The sequence below is a fragment of the Cynara cardunculus genome (assembly GCF_001531365.2).
Source record: "Cynara cardunculus var. scolymus isolate 2C chromosome LG 1, CcrdV1, whole genome shotgun sequence".
NCBI classification, from domain to species: domain Eukaryota; kingdom Viridiplantae; phylum Streptophyta; class Magnoliopsida; order Asterales; family Asteraceae; genus Cynara; species Cynara cardunculus.
This window is the reverse complement of record NC_037528.1, coordinates 9,662,846-9,681,578: the sequence shown is the minus strand read 5'-3', so window position 1 is coordinate 9,681,578 and position 18,733 is coordinate 9,662,846. Positions and strand designations below refer to the sequence as shown.

The window sequence follows — 18,733 nt, the reverse complement described above, 5'->3', positions numbered from 1 at the left end:
GTTTGAGTTGTATTTCTCTCTCATAATCATTCTTTTGGTTCTCCCATCAAATCCGTAATTATTTCGAAAACAAAAGGTGATACCTCTCACACCAATTCAAAGTTGGTCTACACTCCCAATGTCTCTTCTTCCCTTTTTTAAATATATAAAAACTATTCAAATATATACTAGTTGTGTATCCGTGCAATGCCGCATGAGCCATTTAACAATTTTGAAGTTCCATCGATTTTATAAGATAAGATTTAACGATGATATATGTTATACTTGATCTTTACATATTAATACAATTTGAATAAATAAAAGTTATGGTTCCAATTACAGACTATCGATGAAAAAAATTGTATGACAGTTTAAAATCCAACATATTTAAACGACTTCACAAATGTGTTCGATTTACACCAAGAGCAAAGAAGCAAGAAACTTGAGTTTTAAGATAAACACTCAAAACTAATAAAGAGAACTACAAATTTGACAGATCATAAGCCATGAAAAGATAAAAAAAGATGGGTTTTAGAATGAAATTTCAACTGTTTACCCTATTTCTTGTCCAGAAACTCAGATTAAGGTTGAATTAATACATGTATATATATATAAAAAAAACCCAAGAACATATTAATTCAGAACATATTATACAGTGCAATTTGAACAGGCTAACCCCAAAATATATAGTGTATATATAAATAAATAACTATAAAAGTATAAATCGTAAATATTAAAAATAATTTTTCACATTATATATAATATATAATAATATAATTAAGTCAAAAACTATACAATATTGGACTCATTTCGAAGGTATTAACGAGACGATTATAATGGTGTAACTTGTTAAAATAAAAATGTATTTTTTAAACATGTTTTAATTGATAAACGATTATGTATATTAATTTGATAAATGTTTAAAATGAAACATTTAAAAGTAAAAGACGTAAAGTAAATTAATTAACTAATTATAAGGGTATAAAGTGTAAATTTAAAATTATAAAAAAATCGGTTGTGAGATGGTGACTGTATGTGAGGGGGTGAGTGTACGTGAGGAGAGAAGGGGTGAAAAGTGATATAAATGGTATCTTGGTCATTTAGTATTTTAAGACTTTTATGACTTTTGTTAAATTTGCTTTATAAGATAGTATAGATATAGATAAAGGTTTAAAATGAAACATTTAAAAGTAAATGACGTAAAGTAAATTAATTAACTAATTATAGGAGTATAAAGTGTAAATTTAAAATTATAATTTTAAAAAAATCGGTTCAATGTGAGAGGGTGAGTGTATGTGAGAGGATGAGTGTAAGTGAGGGGGTGGGTGTATGTGAGGAGATGAGGGGGTGAAAAAGTGAGGTAGTATAGATAAGGGTATCTTGGTCAATTAGTATTTTAAGACTTTAACACTTTTGTTAAATTTGTTTTATAAGATAGTATAGATATAGTCAGGTTCACGTGAGACTCACATGTTTTCCTGAGACCTATGAAATCAAATTTTTATACTTGAAACTTAATAGTAAAACGATGTGAAGGTAAAAGAACAAACTTTCACATGTTACCTTCTTAACGTTTTACTGTGAAGTTTCAAGTGTAAAAAAAATAGTCTCTCAGGTCTCATGAAAACAAGTTGGTCCCACGTGAACTTAGTATATATATATATATATCTATATATATATATATATATAACTATTAAAGATATCGACATAAAAAGATTTCTATGTTTGAATTAATTTTTTATAGCTCGATTTCAGTCAGATAACAGACGAATTTGTTCGGCTCAATCTTTTTGCATGGACCTGCCGAGCTTACAGAGCATAGTTTATCAAATGAAAATCAAATATATCATACATATATATACATATATATATATATATATATATGTTGTTTTCGTGAAACCATCAGACCACTTTTTTACACTTAAAAACCTCATAACAAAACGTTGTGAAGGTAAAAAAAAGTTGAATCTTCACACCAAAAACACTATGAAGGTTATCTATACAACATTATTGTGAAGTTTTAAATGTAAAAAATGATCTAACATGTCTCACAAAAACATGTTGGTCTTACGTGATCCCAAATCTCTATATATATATATATATATATATATATATATATATATATGTATTTGTAATAAATTAATTAACATGAAAAGTGAATGGATAGCATGAAGGGTTTTGCATGTTAAGAACACCTGTGTACACGGTCCGTAGCTCTCATGCTGAAACACCAACCCAGAAACAACCTTCCTCTATATATATATATATATATATATATATATATATATATATATATATATATATATATATATATATAGTTTGATTCAAATACAACTCACTGTATTTGTACAACCAATGTAACCCAATATATTGAGATATTTATGAAAATGATGAGAGTTCATTTATTATAATTTGAATATTTATGGAAGATGAATATGGTTCATTAATTATGATCGATACTTTATATTATGAAACAATAAAAACTTCTATGAAATCACATATTAATCAAATGAAATGGACGGTTGAGATTGAGTTGTATTGGTTGAATAAATGTCAAGGGTTATATAATAACTAACCTCTATATATATATATACACGATTATTTATATAGAGGTTGGTTATTATACAACCCTTGTCATTTGCGCAACCAATACAACTCAATCTTAATCGTCCATTTCATTTGATTAATATGTGATTTTATAGGGGTTTTGATTATTTCCTAATATAAAGTATTAATCATAATTAATGAACCGTATTCATCTTCTATAAATATTTAAATAATAATAAATGAACTCTAATCATTTTCATAAATATTTCAATTTATTGGGTTGCATTGATTGTACAAATGCGATATGTTGTATTTGAAATAAACCCTCTATATATATATATATATATATACTAGATTTGGACCTGTGTATTACACGGGTTAATGACAAAAATTAAACGAAACTGATATGTATTTTATAAAAAATTAATAATCGGAGGTAATTTATAAACTTAGACAAAAGTACAAGTCCGATTAAATTTTTGATATAAAGATGCTCTTACTCGAGAATTAAATGTTACATATACAAAGGACGGCATGTGCTTCGATGATCAGAAAAACTTCTAAATGAAGACGAACAATGTAGATCCAATATGCAGCGCTGCGTAATACATGCAGAGCCTTTGTATACCTCTGTATGAACAAACAAAGGGAATCAGAGGCTCTAGGTAGTACATGCAGAGATAGAACTCTTACTCAAGACAAATACAAAGCCTTTATGAAGCTCTGTATGAAGGACGGAGGCATGGTCAGAATGACCTCGTAGCACCTGTAGAACCTCTGTTAAGCTATGTATGAAGAACGGAATCAGGCTTCAAGGACACAAGCGTAAAGAAAGTTTCTAGAGATTAAGACGGAAACTATTCAGAGTTACAAGTCTGTAGGCCATCTTCGGAGTAAGAGACAGAGCCTCGACGCATTTCGTGAAGAGACAGAGCTCTTTCTCAAAACTTAAATGCAGAACCTCTGTGCAGCTCTGCATGAAACACGGAGTCTGGTTCAGATTGACCGCATAGCACGTGCAGAACCTCTGTTAAGCTCTGTATGAAGGACGAAATCAGGCTTGACAAACACAAGGGCTAAGAAATCCTCCAGAGTTCACGACGGGCAATATCTAGCGTTGCAAGACTTTTAAATCAAGACGACCAATCTGGCTACAAGTGTGAAGTTCTTTTCAAGAGTTAATTGCTAAAATTAGCCAATGCTACAAGTTTGTATAAATTTTCCGTTGTCTTAGAAATAAACTAACTTTTGATAATGATTGTCCTTGGCTCTTATTAAATGAGAAAAACTCTGGACATTTACTCTGAAAGAAAACTCTGAACATTAACTCTGAAACACAAGAATTCGGAATTCTATTGTTAGACTGGAAAATAACTCTGGAGTTAACTCTGAATAAGAGGAATTCATAGTTGTCTTCTAAGTATATAAAATATCTACGAGCATAACTCTGAGTCACAAGAATTTTGATTTCTTATAACTCATAAACGTAACTCTGAAGAGGAGTTTAGAGTTGTATTCTAAGTCTGTGAATAAACTATATAACTAAGTTTGGAACAGAACAATTCAGAGTTATGTTGTAAGTCTGAGAAATAACCAATATCTGATGACTTCATGCTGATGATTTGTATCACTAATGTCATTTAAGTGTAATGGATTAAATTGTTGACTAATGTAATCATGATAAATATTGAACATGTAAGGCAGGTGTGGAGTGCATACTTGTTTGAGTTTATTTTGATTTAGAGACGAAGCCCCTAACAGAAGGGGTCCGGGGGCAGCGCCCTCGGGTGGCGGGGTCCAAGGGGCTGCAACCCCTGGCGGGGTCCAAAGTTACTTATTTATTAGGTATATAGATGTTATAAATTAACTAACTTTATGTTATTATTAATTAATAATGTATTAATATTCTTTTAATAACTATATAAATTAATTAAATTCACATTATTATTAATTATTTAAGTATTAAGAGTACATGTTCTTCTAAATTTTTTTCCCGGGTAATATTGCTTTGTGAAAAATGCTTCAAAAATACGAATTTGAAATTTTAAACCCGACGTGAATTTTTCCAGAGTTATGTTGTAAGTCTGGAGGCCGTAAGTGAAAATTATGTTTTATGCGTGAAAAATTAATAACCGTCGCACAGAAACGTGACACGTGTCCCCAAAGTTACTTATTTATTAGTATTATAGATATCTGTTGCTAAAATATATATTTTAATTTCAGAATTTTGAAATTAATTAAAGGTGTTTAATATAAAGAAAGGGAATATATTGAAAAATAAATAAATAAAAAAGTTGTCAGCGACGTTGGTAATTGAAGTTGTTCAGAGTTTTTGTGGAGATATAAGAAAGAGATTGGGTTTAGAGTCCAGTCTCTTCACTTTGTTTTCTCTAGGGTTAGGGTTTTGTATGCCTATAATAATAAATAATTCAATTAATTAATTAAATTAATCATTTTAATCATTTCTCTCCAAAAATTACATAAATACTAGTTGTGTATTCCTGCAACACGGTGGGAATCTATGAATTTTAACGATTTTGAAGTTTCACTGGTTTTAATAATATAAGTTACACTTGATATTTACATATTAATACAATTTGAATAAATAAGAGTTATGGTTCCAATTACAATCTACCGATGAAAAATATTGTATGACAGTTTAAAATCCAATATATTTAAAATCTAACATATTTAAATGATTCAACAAATATATTTGATTTACACCAAGAGCAAAGAATCAAGAGATCGAGAGCGAGACCGAGAGTTCTAGAACAATTGAATGCGAGATGAATGAGAAATTTTTTAATAACTCGTGGTGAATATCAGTTTGAATTTCATCTTTGGGGATGGGGAGAAAACATAGAGGTATGAGAGGGTGAAAGAATGAGTGAAATGTGTCAAAAATATCTTGGAAACATGAAAATAAAAGATAATAATGTGCATTGGTAACTTGCAATATATGTTATTTTAATTGTAGATCAAGAGAGTTTGATATCGAATGCATAAAGTAGTAGTACTTAATGCATTATAAGTTGTTTCTAAGACTTTTAAGACTTTGTGCATAAATGTATAGTACTTTGTGCATTAAAAATTGTTTTTAAGACTTTTGATAAATCTTATTTATAAAGTAGTATAGATAACTCCCTCTGTAATTTTCTAATTAAACAACAACAAAAAAAATCATTTTCAACACTATAAATATAACTCCCTCTTTATGTTCATAAAAATTTAAGAGCAAATTGTATGAAAAAATAACGTATTTTAATTTGATCCCTACTTTAGGTATCAAAATGAAAGTTTTAGAAGTACGTTATCTAAAATAAGAATCAAGTTAAAGTATATTAATTTACCCAAAATTTAATGTTTAATTAAACTATCCGAATATTGAGCCATTGTAATTTATTGATTGTACTTTACGTTTTAACAATAAAAATAAAAACCAAAGCATGTTGACAATTCAGGTCCCGTAGATACTAACGATCGGAAAATGAAGAAACGTGCTAGTACCAAGATCGAGTTCTAGACGAAACTTATCCGATAAGGAATTTCGCTACTCGTTCTAATTAAATGAAATGTTATGATATTTATGAAAAAGGATAAATTAATAAAATGTAAGGAAAAAAAAAACAAAAATGAAAGGAAAAAAATCTGGAAAAAAAAAACATTATGTAAAACACTGCTTTTTCATATATATTGTTTCATATATGAAACAAACTAAAAAAACTATTTGCAAATCTATGCGAATTATTATATTTGTAAAAGAATAAGAATATACAAGGGTAAATTGCATGAAAAAGCAACATACTTTAACTTGATTCTTGTTTTGAGTAACGTACTTTTAAAACTTTCATTTTGGTATCTAAGATGTAAGGTTTTAAACATTTAATTACCCGGGTAACCGGTTGAAGCATTAACCGGTTACCATGCTGATGTGACTAATGATGTGATATCCAACTCAGTATTATTTGTTATTCAGCCCAATTTCAACTCATCACTCGTCACATCAATATGGTAACCGGTTAATGCTTCAATCCATTATCCGGATACTTTAAATGTTTAAAACTTTACATCTTAGGTATCAAAATAAAAGTTTTAAAAGTACGTTACTTAAAAGAAGAATCAAGTTAAAGTATGTTATTTTTTCATGTAATTTATCCGATATATAACCAAGGGAATCAAATCTAGTTTCTTTAGAACAAGATGTAACGCGTCATACTTAGAAAATGTACTTCATGATCATGCTTCATATTCTTTGATTAAGAGACACATGCATGGACCAGGTTTTATATATATATATATATATATATATATATATATATATATATATATAAAGAGAGTGGGTGAGTTATTATTGAACATTTTATATTTATATAACCAATACAACTTAATCTCAACCGTTCATTTAATTTGATAAATATGTAATTTTATAAAAGTTTTGATTGTTTTCTAATATAGGGTATTGATCATAATTAATGAACTCTAGTCATCTTCCATAAATATTCAAATTATAATAAATGAACTCTCATCATTTCCATAAATATTTTAATTAATTGGGTTGCATTGGTTATACAAATAGACATGGTTGCATTTGAAATATACCCTATATATATACACATGGTAATATGGGTATATAAAAACCCGTCAAACATGGAACATGTCTAACCTAACCTGTTAACAACTAAATTAAACTCAATCCATTAATCCATCAAACTGCTAATCAAGAGGATTGAAATTGGGTTAGCGTAATTCAACCCAACCCAATCTAACCTGGCAACTCGCCACTAATGTATACTATTTCGATAAAATTATACATATATATATATATATATATAATATTTACAGCCATTATAATTTACAACCCAAAAAATATATACATATATTAGTCGAATTTACAACCTAAATCCAAAAATTAATCCAACTAGGTCGGGCGCTCTATGAGCTATCTAGTAGTCGGCCGATACGCCTCAATTCCATTTTCCCCTTATTCCATTAACACGAGTGCACTGAAACGACTAGATAGAGCGTTCTTAATGAGCGATATTTATTCCAGTATATGATTCTATCTTGAATAGATGCTATTTGAAGTTGAAATCACACATGTTTAGAAGTTGAACATATGAAATATGTTTCAAATTAAAAGTTTGGAACCATAAATTTTTGTTTTCATATGTTTCTCGTATGTTGTACCTTTGTATTTCTTTATCTTATTTTCCACGCATAGGAGCAATCGAAAATACTCCTAAGTCCTCAAAAATTGAAAACAATGATGAACGAAACACGCATATGAAAAGGGGAGGTAGAACATCAAACGTTTGGGATCAATTTAAAAAAGAAAAAGACTTTACAAGTGTTTGTAATTATTTTGGAAAATATTGTATTATCGTAATAAGAGAATTGGTAGAAGTTTGTGTATATTACTAACCTGCTAACCCAACCAACCCGCCATAATCCACAAACGTTGGGTTGGTATATACTTTTGAATGAGTTGGATTGGTTGAGATTTTCCAAACCCCTATAATTGGGTTGAGTTGTAAGTCGCACTGCACACCACCAGGTCCTCTCACGTATATTATTACATGTCACATGTGATAAGGGTGTTCATAAGTTTTCGTAAAATAGAGGTCTTGTTGTTTGAAGTCTATATACATATACATATATATATATATATATGTATATATATAGAGAGAGGGGGATGTTAACAGGAGAGAAATGGGTATAGAAAAAAGTTGTTTTGTAAATTGCTTTACGTCATGTCTATTGGCTTTGACAGCAATGAGGCTTTTTTTAATCCTTTTTTTCAATAGGAGAGAGAGAGAGAGAGAGAGAGAGAGAGAGAGAGAGTATACTTGTAAGCATCAAAGTACCAGTAGCATCTCTTTAGGTTTTCCTTTCTTTATTTTATATATATATATATATATATATATATATATATATCATTTTGGTAAAAATGTAAAAAAATGAAAAATTTAAATTCAAAGGGTATAAGATTTATCGGTATTTTTGAAGAAAAGATTGATTCTCGACAATCCTAACCGGTCCCATATGGAACACATTCCCTCTTGAAACCACACGTGAAAGGCTTTTCAAAGCTTAATCAGTAGAAAAGGCTAGCAAAAGGGGTTCGAGTCCATCTCCTACAGTATTGGAACTTAAAGCAAAGGTTGCGGACACGCTCAAGGTAGCCCCTGAGGATGTTTCAATGTGCCATATGAGCGTCTGAGTTTAGACAAAGGCAAGGGCAACATATTATATATCTGTATGGAACAAGCTATATATATGTTGGAACTTCTTTTCTCTACTCAATAGCTCTTTTGGAGATTAATCTGAGGTTCCGCATATTCTCACATGTTATAAGAGCCAACATCTACCATTATGAGGATTCGACACCTTGGGGCAATCTGTATCCGTCTAAGGCGTGTAGACTTGAACGATTTCTGCTCTATATACGTTGGAACCTCCATTCTCTCATCAATGGCTCTTTTGGAGATTAATCTGAGGTTCCACATATTCTCAAATGGTATCAGGGCCAAAGTTTACCACTCTAAGGATTCGACACTTTAGGATAATCTGTGTCCGTCTAACCTATAGTGGAGGGGGCGTGTTAGAGTTTCAAAGATTGTGTATACTGTTTGCTTTGCCTCTTGAAATGCCGAGATCGACCCGTCATATCGTTTGTATTTCTGTTTAACTTCCGACATGAAAAACAACTGAATCTTTAGGACGATTTAAATACAATGAATAAATAAACTTAGGTTTCTAAATATAGGAATGAAGTGGTGGAGCCTCATATATGTGAAATTATTGATGATTCAAAAAGAAAGAAGAAAAACACATGCTTTGGCATGTAGTTGATGACATGAACATTTTATTCTTTTACATGAAATGAAATGACACCTTATTTGTTACCATTCTAATGTTATCTTTTATTTTAAAAGTCAAATCGACACTGAACTGAATAACAACGACAAAAATCCGAGACAATGAAACCCTGTTTTTCTTCCTTTCTATATCGTCGTCAAATTATTGATATTTGGTTTTCCATTTTTTTTTTTGAAATGCTGTTAAAACACCGTTCATGTAGATAGATATATTGGTTACCGTGACATTCATTTAAAGTTTTATAGAAAGTTGGGATCGTGTCAAATGATGTTCTAGTGTGCATATGAAACAGTGCCCACAAGAATTTTAGGGTTCAATTATATACTCTTTCGGTCTTTCTCTCCCGAATTAAATGTACAAATGAAAATTAGGGGTGTGCAAAACCCAAATTATCTAAAATCCGAAAATCAACTTTTTGGGGAAATTTTGATTTAGGGTTGGGTTTTATTTTTTGGCCATCCGATCCGTCTGAAAACCCGATATATATATATATATATACACACACACACTTATTTATCTAAATATCTTTTGAAAATCCTAAAAGTTTTAGTCAATCGTGTTTTTTTTAATTTTAAACATATTATCGATTTATCAATCCTATAAATCAATTGAATTCATTGTAAAAATCGATTAGATATATATATATATATATATATATATATATATATAGACTTGGGATCATATGAGATCAGCCTGTTTTCGTGAGACCCGTGAGACCAACATTTTACACTTGAAACTTCACAGTAAAATGCTGTGAAGGTGAATTTTTAAAACCTTCACAGTGTTTTTGCTGTGAAGGTTCGACTTTTTTTAAACCTTCATAGTGTTTTTACAGTGAAGATTACGTGTAAAAATGTGGTCTCACGAAAACAGGTTGGTCTCACGTGAACCCAACCCTATATATATATAGAGGAGCGATCAAATGACAACCACTCTCATTTGTACAAACCGTACAAACCACCTTCATACGTCGATTTCATTGTTTAATCTTATGAAATTTTTTCATGAAATTGTTTAATCTTGTGAAATTGTTTTATATAATACTTTTTTTGATTAATTTATTTTATATATGGTTATGAAATTGTTTCATATAATATTTAATGAAATTTTAATGAAACTGTTTCATGTATTTCTCTAAAATTAAAATAATGAAGATGATAATATCCATTATCAACACCTCCACAATAAAAATGGTTAATCAACATCTCATAATTACAAAAAAATGAACAAAATGAAAAATTATGATTGGTTGAATGCGGTTTGCACGGTGTGTACAAATTGAGTGGTTTTTATTTGAACGCATATATATATTTGCATTATAACTAAACCTGAACCCGGCCGACTTCAACCCGAAACCCGACCAACCCGAACCCAACGGACCTCAACCCGGAACCCGACCAACCCGAAGCAATCCAAAATCCAAATATCGGGACTTGATTTCCATATCCGAAACCCGATCGGGTTTTTGATTTTCCCACCCGAACCCATCCGATGCACACCCCTAATGAAAATGACACACGGTTTTAAAAACGTCTAGTTATTATACTTTTTAATTAACAAAATGACAATTTTAACCTTAATTATCGAGACTTAAATTTTCTAAATCTCATAACTAACAATAAAATGTGAGAAAATCGACATTTACTTTTAAAAGTAGACACTTATTTTGGGACGGATGGAATATATATTTCTTTAACACTTAGCCCAGTTATAATATTTTAACCCAGTTATAATACATCAAATTTTTACTCTTTTAGTCAATTTGACGACCCTTTATTCCCCCCTTCAAAGAAAGTTAGAAAAATTATCTTATTAAAATGAATTTCATATTTTACTTTATTATTACAAAACATTTTTTTTATTTAATTTATAAGATTTTTATAAACTTCTATGTTTTTTACTTATTTATTATTTATCTTATCGATTTATAATTTTGGTACATGTGTAACAAAACCTCTAAAAAAATAGAAATGCAGGGCTCTTGAAAATATGTAATAACTTATATTTTAATTGAATTAAATAATCCAATAAAAAGAATTTATTAAAATGAAATCTAAGGATATGATCCTCTTGTCCCACTACTTTAGGTTTTTGCTTATGGTTTGATTCACGTTTTCATATTATGTCTTTGGTGCAAAACCAACGAATTGTATTCAATGGGACCCATAATCTTTGTTACGTAGATCAAAGATTTGTAAAGTTGTTTAATGTTTTTTAGCTGAATTCTGATGTATTTTTCAAGTTTTTTGGTTTATTTCAAGGGATTTTTTTCCCCTTTTTTGGTTGATGTTTTTTGTAATTTTAACATCTCGAAGCACCTTTCAAAGTTTAACAGATACACCTTTCATACCTCAAAAAAAATTCTACTTGTGAAAATAAAGCCGATCAAGTGCACGGGACCTTGTTCAGGGCTTCATAGGTCCACCCCTGATGATGTTAAATGAATTTTCAATGTTGAAGTAGCATCTTTTTTATGTGGAGTTTAATTTTATATTTCGGGAAAAAGAAAGATCCAGATGGTTTTTGATAATGGATGCTAATTAAGGGTGTAATATGAATGATTTTGATAGTGGATGCTAATTAAGGGTGTAATATGAATGATTTTGATAGCGGATGCTAATTAAGGGTGTATGATGAAAGTAAAGGGTAAAATTGTCATTTTTGTTATTCTGACAGTTTATTTTGTCTAACGAATAAACTACAGTTCAATTTAATCTACAGTGACAACATAATACATATAAACAAAATGGATTTAAGGATGGATGCATGGGAGAAGCCCAAAATCACATGTGATTTTAAAGTAAAATCACATGTGATACAACACATCCAAAATACGCGTGACTAGTCAAGGCATGAAAACTCACCCGCACCATTGCTGGTTAACGCATACATGTTTGTATCACACGTGATTTTACTTTAAAATCACATTTGATTTGGGCATTCCCGCTCTTCTTGAAAGTTAACCATCTTCTCGTTTGAACCCGTCTATTAAGAATAATTCATGCATCTAGATGACGGTTCTCGAAAATTACAACCATAGAAGATGGTCGAAGACGATACGAATGATTTTCATCAAACATATACCAAAGTTTAGCTTTTCGAATCTTTTTTTCGAGAAAAGATGGTCGGGTTTTAATCGATCGAACCAAAAATTCCAATATTTTGTTCTGGCCGACAGCAAATTTTGCAATGGAAGTTGTCAAAGATCATCCCACTATGAATGGATTGAATTTGATACAAAGTGATGAGATGCTTATCCTTTTGTAGCCAATGTCTCACTGTAAGCATGCAAAATGAGTCCAAATTCATCAGCCATCTGCCATGGCAGACAGAAGGTATATCTTCAAGTCTTGTATAACTTCATTTCATCAAGATACCATATCTATCACAAACCCTAAACCTAGAATTGTGATTAGCTCAAAATCTACATGATGTCGATCTTTAAAACCATGATGTAGTAAAGTTTCATATGCAAGCAACGTCTCAAAATCACAAGATTCGGGTTAGAATCCATACAGTTTTAACATATAATCTTGAATTTATACAAGCATTATGCTTTCTTGAAGAGTTCTAATAGAAAGAAAGAAAAAAAAAAACAGATGTTTCTGGTTTACCCTTGTTTAGATTTTCTGGATGACGACTGAATTGGCAAGACCAGCTTGGTCGATGGTCTGGTTTGGATCGGTGAGTTGTTTGGGTGGGAACCCAACGGTCTGAAGCTGGTAAGCTCGTGAACCATCTGGTCTAGATGCGTTAATGAAGGCTCGAATATCGGCGACGGTATGATGGTGGTTGAAGTGGGCGATCATCCGGGTGCCATCAGCTAAGCGTAGCTGAATTGAGGTTGATGGTAACGTGGGGTCCAGAACTAGACCGCCAAAGGTGGGGGCAGGATTTGAAGTATTTGGCTCGGGTGCGACCTCATCTGGGTTCCGACCTAATGTTCTTCCTAAACCTTGAAATGCAACTTGGGTCGCCACTACTTCCTACAAAAGCAAACAAAGACCAGAACGGTTTAGTTAAATTACGCAAATTGCTAAACTATGTAAATACCGTGTTCAATTTTTCCCAAAGCATTTTGTTAACAAAATCCGCCTAACAGGATGCCAAATATGTCTAAGGGGTTGTTTAGTTAGTTTTTCATCAACTCCTTTTATGGGTAAAGCTGTCTGTGTGGATTATTCTTTCTGTGTGGATTATTCTGTCTATAGAGACTGGAAGTTCTTTGTTTGAAAGGGTTTTTTCATCGATAGAAAGAGCATGTTTTTTAATCGGGAGGGATAGGTTTGAAAAAAACTTGGTTTTCTGCATAAAGCTCCCCCCTAAAAGCTTATTGGGGTCCCGAGATATTCTATGATCAAAGGCTTTATGGTTGTCACAATAAATAAGTCACTTTCTATATCATTTATTCACTACCAAACAGTCATGTATAACTAACCGAATAAGTTGCAAGTCTCGTTAAGCTACTAATAAACAAGCCCTAAATGCCCTAATAAACTGTTTTACAAGACATAAGTTTATAGCACCAACCAATTGTGAGTCTATGTATAAGGTGTTAAAAGTAGATGAGAAGAGGCATGAATCAAAATATACACAAAAACATCAAAAATTGAACATCGGATGAAGAGGGAGAGACTCACTGGATGATTTTCGTCCCTCCTTATCAGATTGACGTTGACCGAAGACCTTCTATCTGCAGGCTCAAGCTCTCTCGGACACTCGGACTTCCTGATGCTCTGCACAAAGGGAAAAAAAGCTGATGTTAGAAACCAGAATGGGCAAAAACGTGTGTTGAGTCCCTAGATGTGGCAGATCCCAGCTCTGATACCATGTAAGGATATGTGAAACCCCTTCCAATCTCTCTAAAAAAGCCCTTACAGAGAGAGGGGAGGGGGGTTCATATTCCTACATATATACAGGTTTGATGATCCGTGTTTGTTAGCAGCTTAATGAGCTTAATAGGAATCATAGCATATTTGGACAGCTTTACATCACTGTTTGGTAGCGGATTAATGATGTAGAAAGTGGCTTATTCAGTAAGCTTTTAGGGGGAAATTTTATGCAGAAAGCCAAAAAAAATTTCCAAACTTGCCCCTCCCAGTTAAAGAACACGTTCCTTCCATCTATGAAAAAACCCTTCTAAACAAAAATCTTCCCAATCTACACAGACAGATTAATCCACACAGACAATTTTATCCATTCAGAACTTAATGGAAAACCAACCAAGCAACCTCTAATTGATGTGGGACTCCAACAGACTGTTTCTTTCACTCGAACCCGTAGAGTAAACCTTATCAGTTGCTCCAAGCACACCCCCACAAGGCGGAACACCCAACAACAAAATTAAATGACAATTATACCCTTTATAATAGAGGGAGTAATGAACTTCTCCATCTAATAATTAACGGCAGAAACGGAAAAGAGGGACTTGTTTTCCTATTAAATGGACACTGATTTTGGGAAAAACTAACATTGAAATTTGGACACATGTATTCTAATTTACCTCGAGGAAAGGTGCATTTTCAGGATCATCCAACCTCCGCAAAGGTCCATCGTTTACGGTGAAACCGTTTCTCCAGAAGGCAATGTTGTGCACGACATTTTGCGGTGGTTCAGGAGCAGCTGGCACTGGTTCACCGGTCAGTAATCTCCCGGTGCCTGTAAAACTTCTTGAGCTCGAAGGACGAAGATTTTCCATGGGTTCTTCAACACCACCTAATTGCCTCGCTTGATTAAATATTTCGTCCACATCATTACGCTTATTTGGATCTTGGACAAGCATACCACTGAAAATAGCATTACGACCAACGTCAGCAAAATATCCGTTCATCATACGCCTTTATACTAACCCATAGGAAATAACATACAAGAAGTTGCTAAATGAACATGTACCAAAACCAACATGTTCAACTGGCAATAAGGCTTGGGCTTTTGGGGATCCTCCTGAAAGGTCACTGGTTCGAGTCTTACAAGGCCATTGGGGATTTTCTTTGCTGTTCTCCAATAGAGGTGTTCAAAAAAACCATTTGGAACGCTCAACGTGGTCGAACCAAGTCAAACCAGACCTTTTTAGCGGTTTGGCGGCCCGGTCTGAAAAATAGCCAAACCGCTTGCTCCAGTCTGGTCTGCGGTTTGACCTTTTTTAGAGCGGTCTAGACCGAACCAACCGCCAAAAAGTACACATATATATTAATTATATTTAGTTTTCATGTTATAGGCTGAACTTTATGGCACAATTAAAAAAAAGCTACTTATGTTTGGTAAAACTAGTTGATAAGTTAGATGACAATGTAAAATGACCTAATAGAATACACTGAAATATTAACTGGAAAATATAAGGGGGTGATTCGAAAAAAAAGTGGAACAAACCCATGGAGCTTATTAAAACAGGACTTGTAGTAGCTTTTTAAAAAGTGAGTTTATGGCTAACATAACGGGGCTTTTTTCAATAAGCTCAAATAATGAACATGACCTTATTTTCCAGATAGAAACAAAAAAAAAAAGAAATGGAAATTGCAGGTTAAAGTTCACATTTCTTCCCTTCATTTTACTTTTCCTACATCAACAATACAACTCTTCTGAATAACGGGCTGCAAAACAAGTTCGATATTGAAACTAAGAATTAGACTTTTGATGGTCTTAAAGGAGGACTTCAGGATATGGCCATGGAACCCATTACAAAGAAACCGAATACTACCAAGCAATAAGTTACGAGTAGCAAGTATTCCCTCTGTTCCACATAAGTGTCCTTATTTCTATTTTTACTTTGTCCCAAAATAAGTGTCAACTTTCAAAAGTAGAATGCTTACTTTCCAAATCTACCCTTAATTATGAGATGAAGAAATTCATTACTCCCTCTATTATAAAGGGTGAATTTGTCATTTAGTCAACTAAAAAGGTAATAATTACACATTGCTAAAACTGTGTGCTTTTTTTATCGTGAACATTTATTTTGGGAAAGAGGGAATATGTAAAAGGGTAATCGGGAGAGTGCATTGGGGCAGCACTAATCACTGGCTGAGTAAGGGATTGTTTGGTTGGTTTTCCATTTAATCTTCTATGGATAAATCAGTCTATGTGGATTAACCTGCCGGTATAGATTTAGAAGGTTTTTGTTTGGGAGGGTTTTCTCATAGATGGAGGAGCATGTTTTTTAATTAGTAGGGGAGGATTTAGAAAAAAACTTAGCTTTCTGCATAAAGCTCCCCCTAGAAGCTTACTGAATAAGTCACTTTCTATATCATTAAGCCACTACCGAATAGTCATGTATAGTTGACCACATAAGTTGCGAGTCCGATTAAGTCATCAAGCTGCTAACAAACAGGCCCCAAGAGCCTCTCCCTTAGCTTACCAGGTCAACATCATAGACGGGTAAGAGGGGCTTGGTAAATAGCAGTATAAGCGATAAGCAGGTAGTAAACAACCCCATTACTAAACCTATTTACTTATGATGATCTTGCCTTTTCAGTATCATGTTAAAAAAGGTTTTATTTACGGTTCTTCAACTGTCGTTTTCAACTCCCCAAACATGATTTAGTGAGTTCTTAAGAATTGAGTGGTCACATGATTGGAAATTGAGAACTCCTTGTACGAGTTGATATAGAAACTAAACTGTATTACAAAAAATAAATAGGTACATACACATTCTAGGATGATATCTAACATAATGCTCCATCATTGGAACTAATTTATACCATAATTAAGCAAAGAGTTTTTTATTGTATGGCTATAAACTCTCAGAATCTGTTATCCGAAGAAATACACTATTATGACAAATATCTCTTTAAGAATCTGCATCAAACAATAAAAGTTGGAGCACGTCATGCACGAGTCCTACTAAGTACTAACTACTCCGATTCTATTCAAATAAAGAAAGCTCCATCATACCTCAAATGAATGCATATGCAAGTATGCAACCTACACATGATAAGTGTGTTTGGTAAGTAGAACAGGGCGGGACAGAACATACCAAAAACTTGTTTGGTATGTGGAATTGAACTTTATGGTCCCACCAAAATAGGCGGAATGATAGGAAGGGAGATGGGATCAGATTGGTAAATTACTAAACTACCCATGTCAAATTAAGACCCAAAAAGCGCTAAAACCCTATGCTGTCAATCGTGGTGCTATAGCGGTTAGCGGCCCTTGGACAAATTGCCCTGGTTAATAGCGGTTCCGCGGCTGCCGCCTACCTCATTCTCTTACAATTCTTTCACCAGTGACATACCTACCTCATTCTCCCCCCCCCCCCTTTCCCTAAAACCCTAATGGGCTGTTTGGTTGATCTTTTTTTAAGTCGTGTACGGAAGCTGTTTGTGTAGATTAATTTGTTTGTAAGATTGGGAAGGGTTTTGTTTGGAATGGATTTTTCATGGACAAAAGGAGGTGTTTTTTAATTGGAAGAGACCGTATTGGGAAAAAAAATATTGGCTTTCTACGTAAAGCCCCCCTGGAAGGTTACTGTAAGTCACTTTTTATATGATTAAGCACTACCAAACAGTCGTATATAGCTGACAACAGGCCCTAAAACCCTGATCTTATCGGATTGCAGAAAGTGGACTATAATTGTGAAAAAAAAAAAAAAAAAGCCTTAAAGATATCAAGTTCATATAAAGAAATCTTACACAATTAAACCAAACTTATGCAATTCCAATCTGACCCACGTTCCTTTATGTTAAAAAGCACAAATAAGCGACAATTTTTCCACGGTTCCTAAAAATTCTAGGCAACAAAACGTCAAAACGTAAATTACAATGAAAATATCACAAACAAACACCAATTCCAACTCTGAAATAGGATTATACAGTAACAATGATGAATCATAAGAAGATCTAGAGTTTGTGAGTAACAAAAGAAGATGAAAAACCTCTTTTCGCCGCCGGTATAGTACTCCTGAGGGCTATCGGAATCGCTGTCGGAGTCATTAGCGGTGGGGCGATTCAAATCGGAGAGGGTCCGAATACCACCAGGTCGACTGGTTGAGGGTTTCGCCGGTTTCTTATCACGGGAGGTCATCGTTTGCTGAAGGTTACCGTCGGTCCAGTGGTAGCTGAATTCACAAGAAACAGAAAGAGAAAAAGGAGCAATTGGATTTTAATAAAAAAGAGATTAACTTTATGTAATGATTAGAACAGAACAGAGGATAATTTCATTTTAAGCCCTTCAAATATGTTCGAATGACATAATAACTCTAGTATTATTAAAAGATTACCTTTTAGCCCCTTCATTTAAGTAGGTTGTATTTGGTACACGGCACTCGATAATAGAAAAACTCATTGTTCCATGTAGGCCAAATTGGTCAAACCAAGTTAGACCTGATCGTTTTGGC

The 18,733-nt window shown here is 32.9% G+C and overlaps 1 protein-coding gene across 1 annotated transcript; it reads right to left on the bottom strand.

Moving 5' to 3' along the window:
• Window positions 1-12,859: 12,859 nt before the first annotated feature.
• Window positions 12,860-18,488, bottom strand: LOC112501400 (plant UBX domain-containing protein 4-like). The gene is made up of 4 exons (XM_025105045.1): window positions 18,272-18,488; window positions 14,909-15,191; window positions 14,046-14,141; window positions 12,860-13,391 (listed from the first exon to the last, which is right to left on the bottom strand). Exons 1-4 carry the CDS (start codon window positions 18,418-18,420, stop codon window positions 13,026-13,028), a joined length of 894 nt encoding a protein of 297 aa, XP_024960813.1. The 5' UTR covers window positions 18,421-18,488; the 3' UTR covers window positions 12,860-13,025.
• Between the last annotated feature and the right edge of the window lie 245 nt (window positions 18,489-18,733).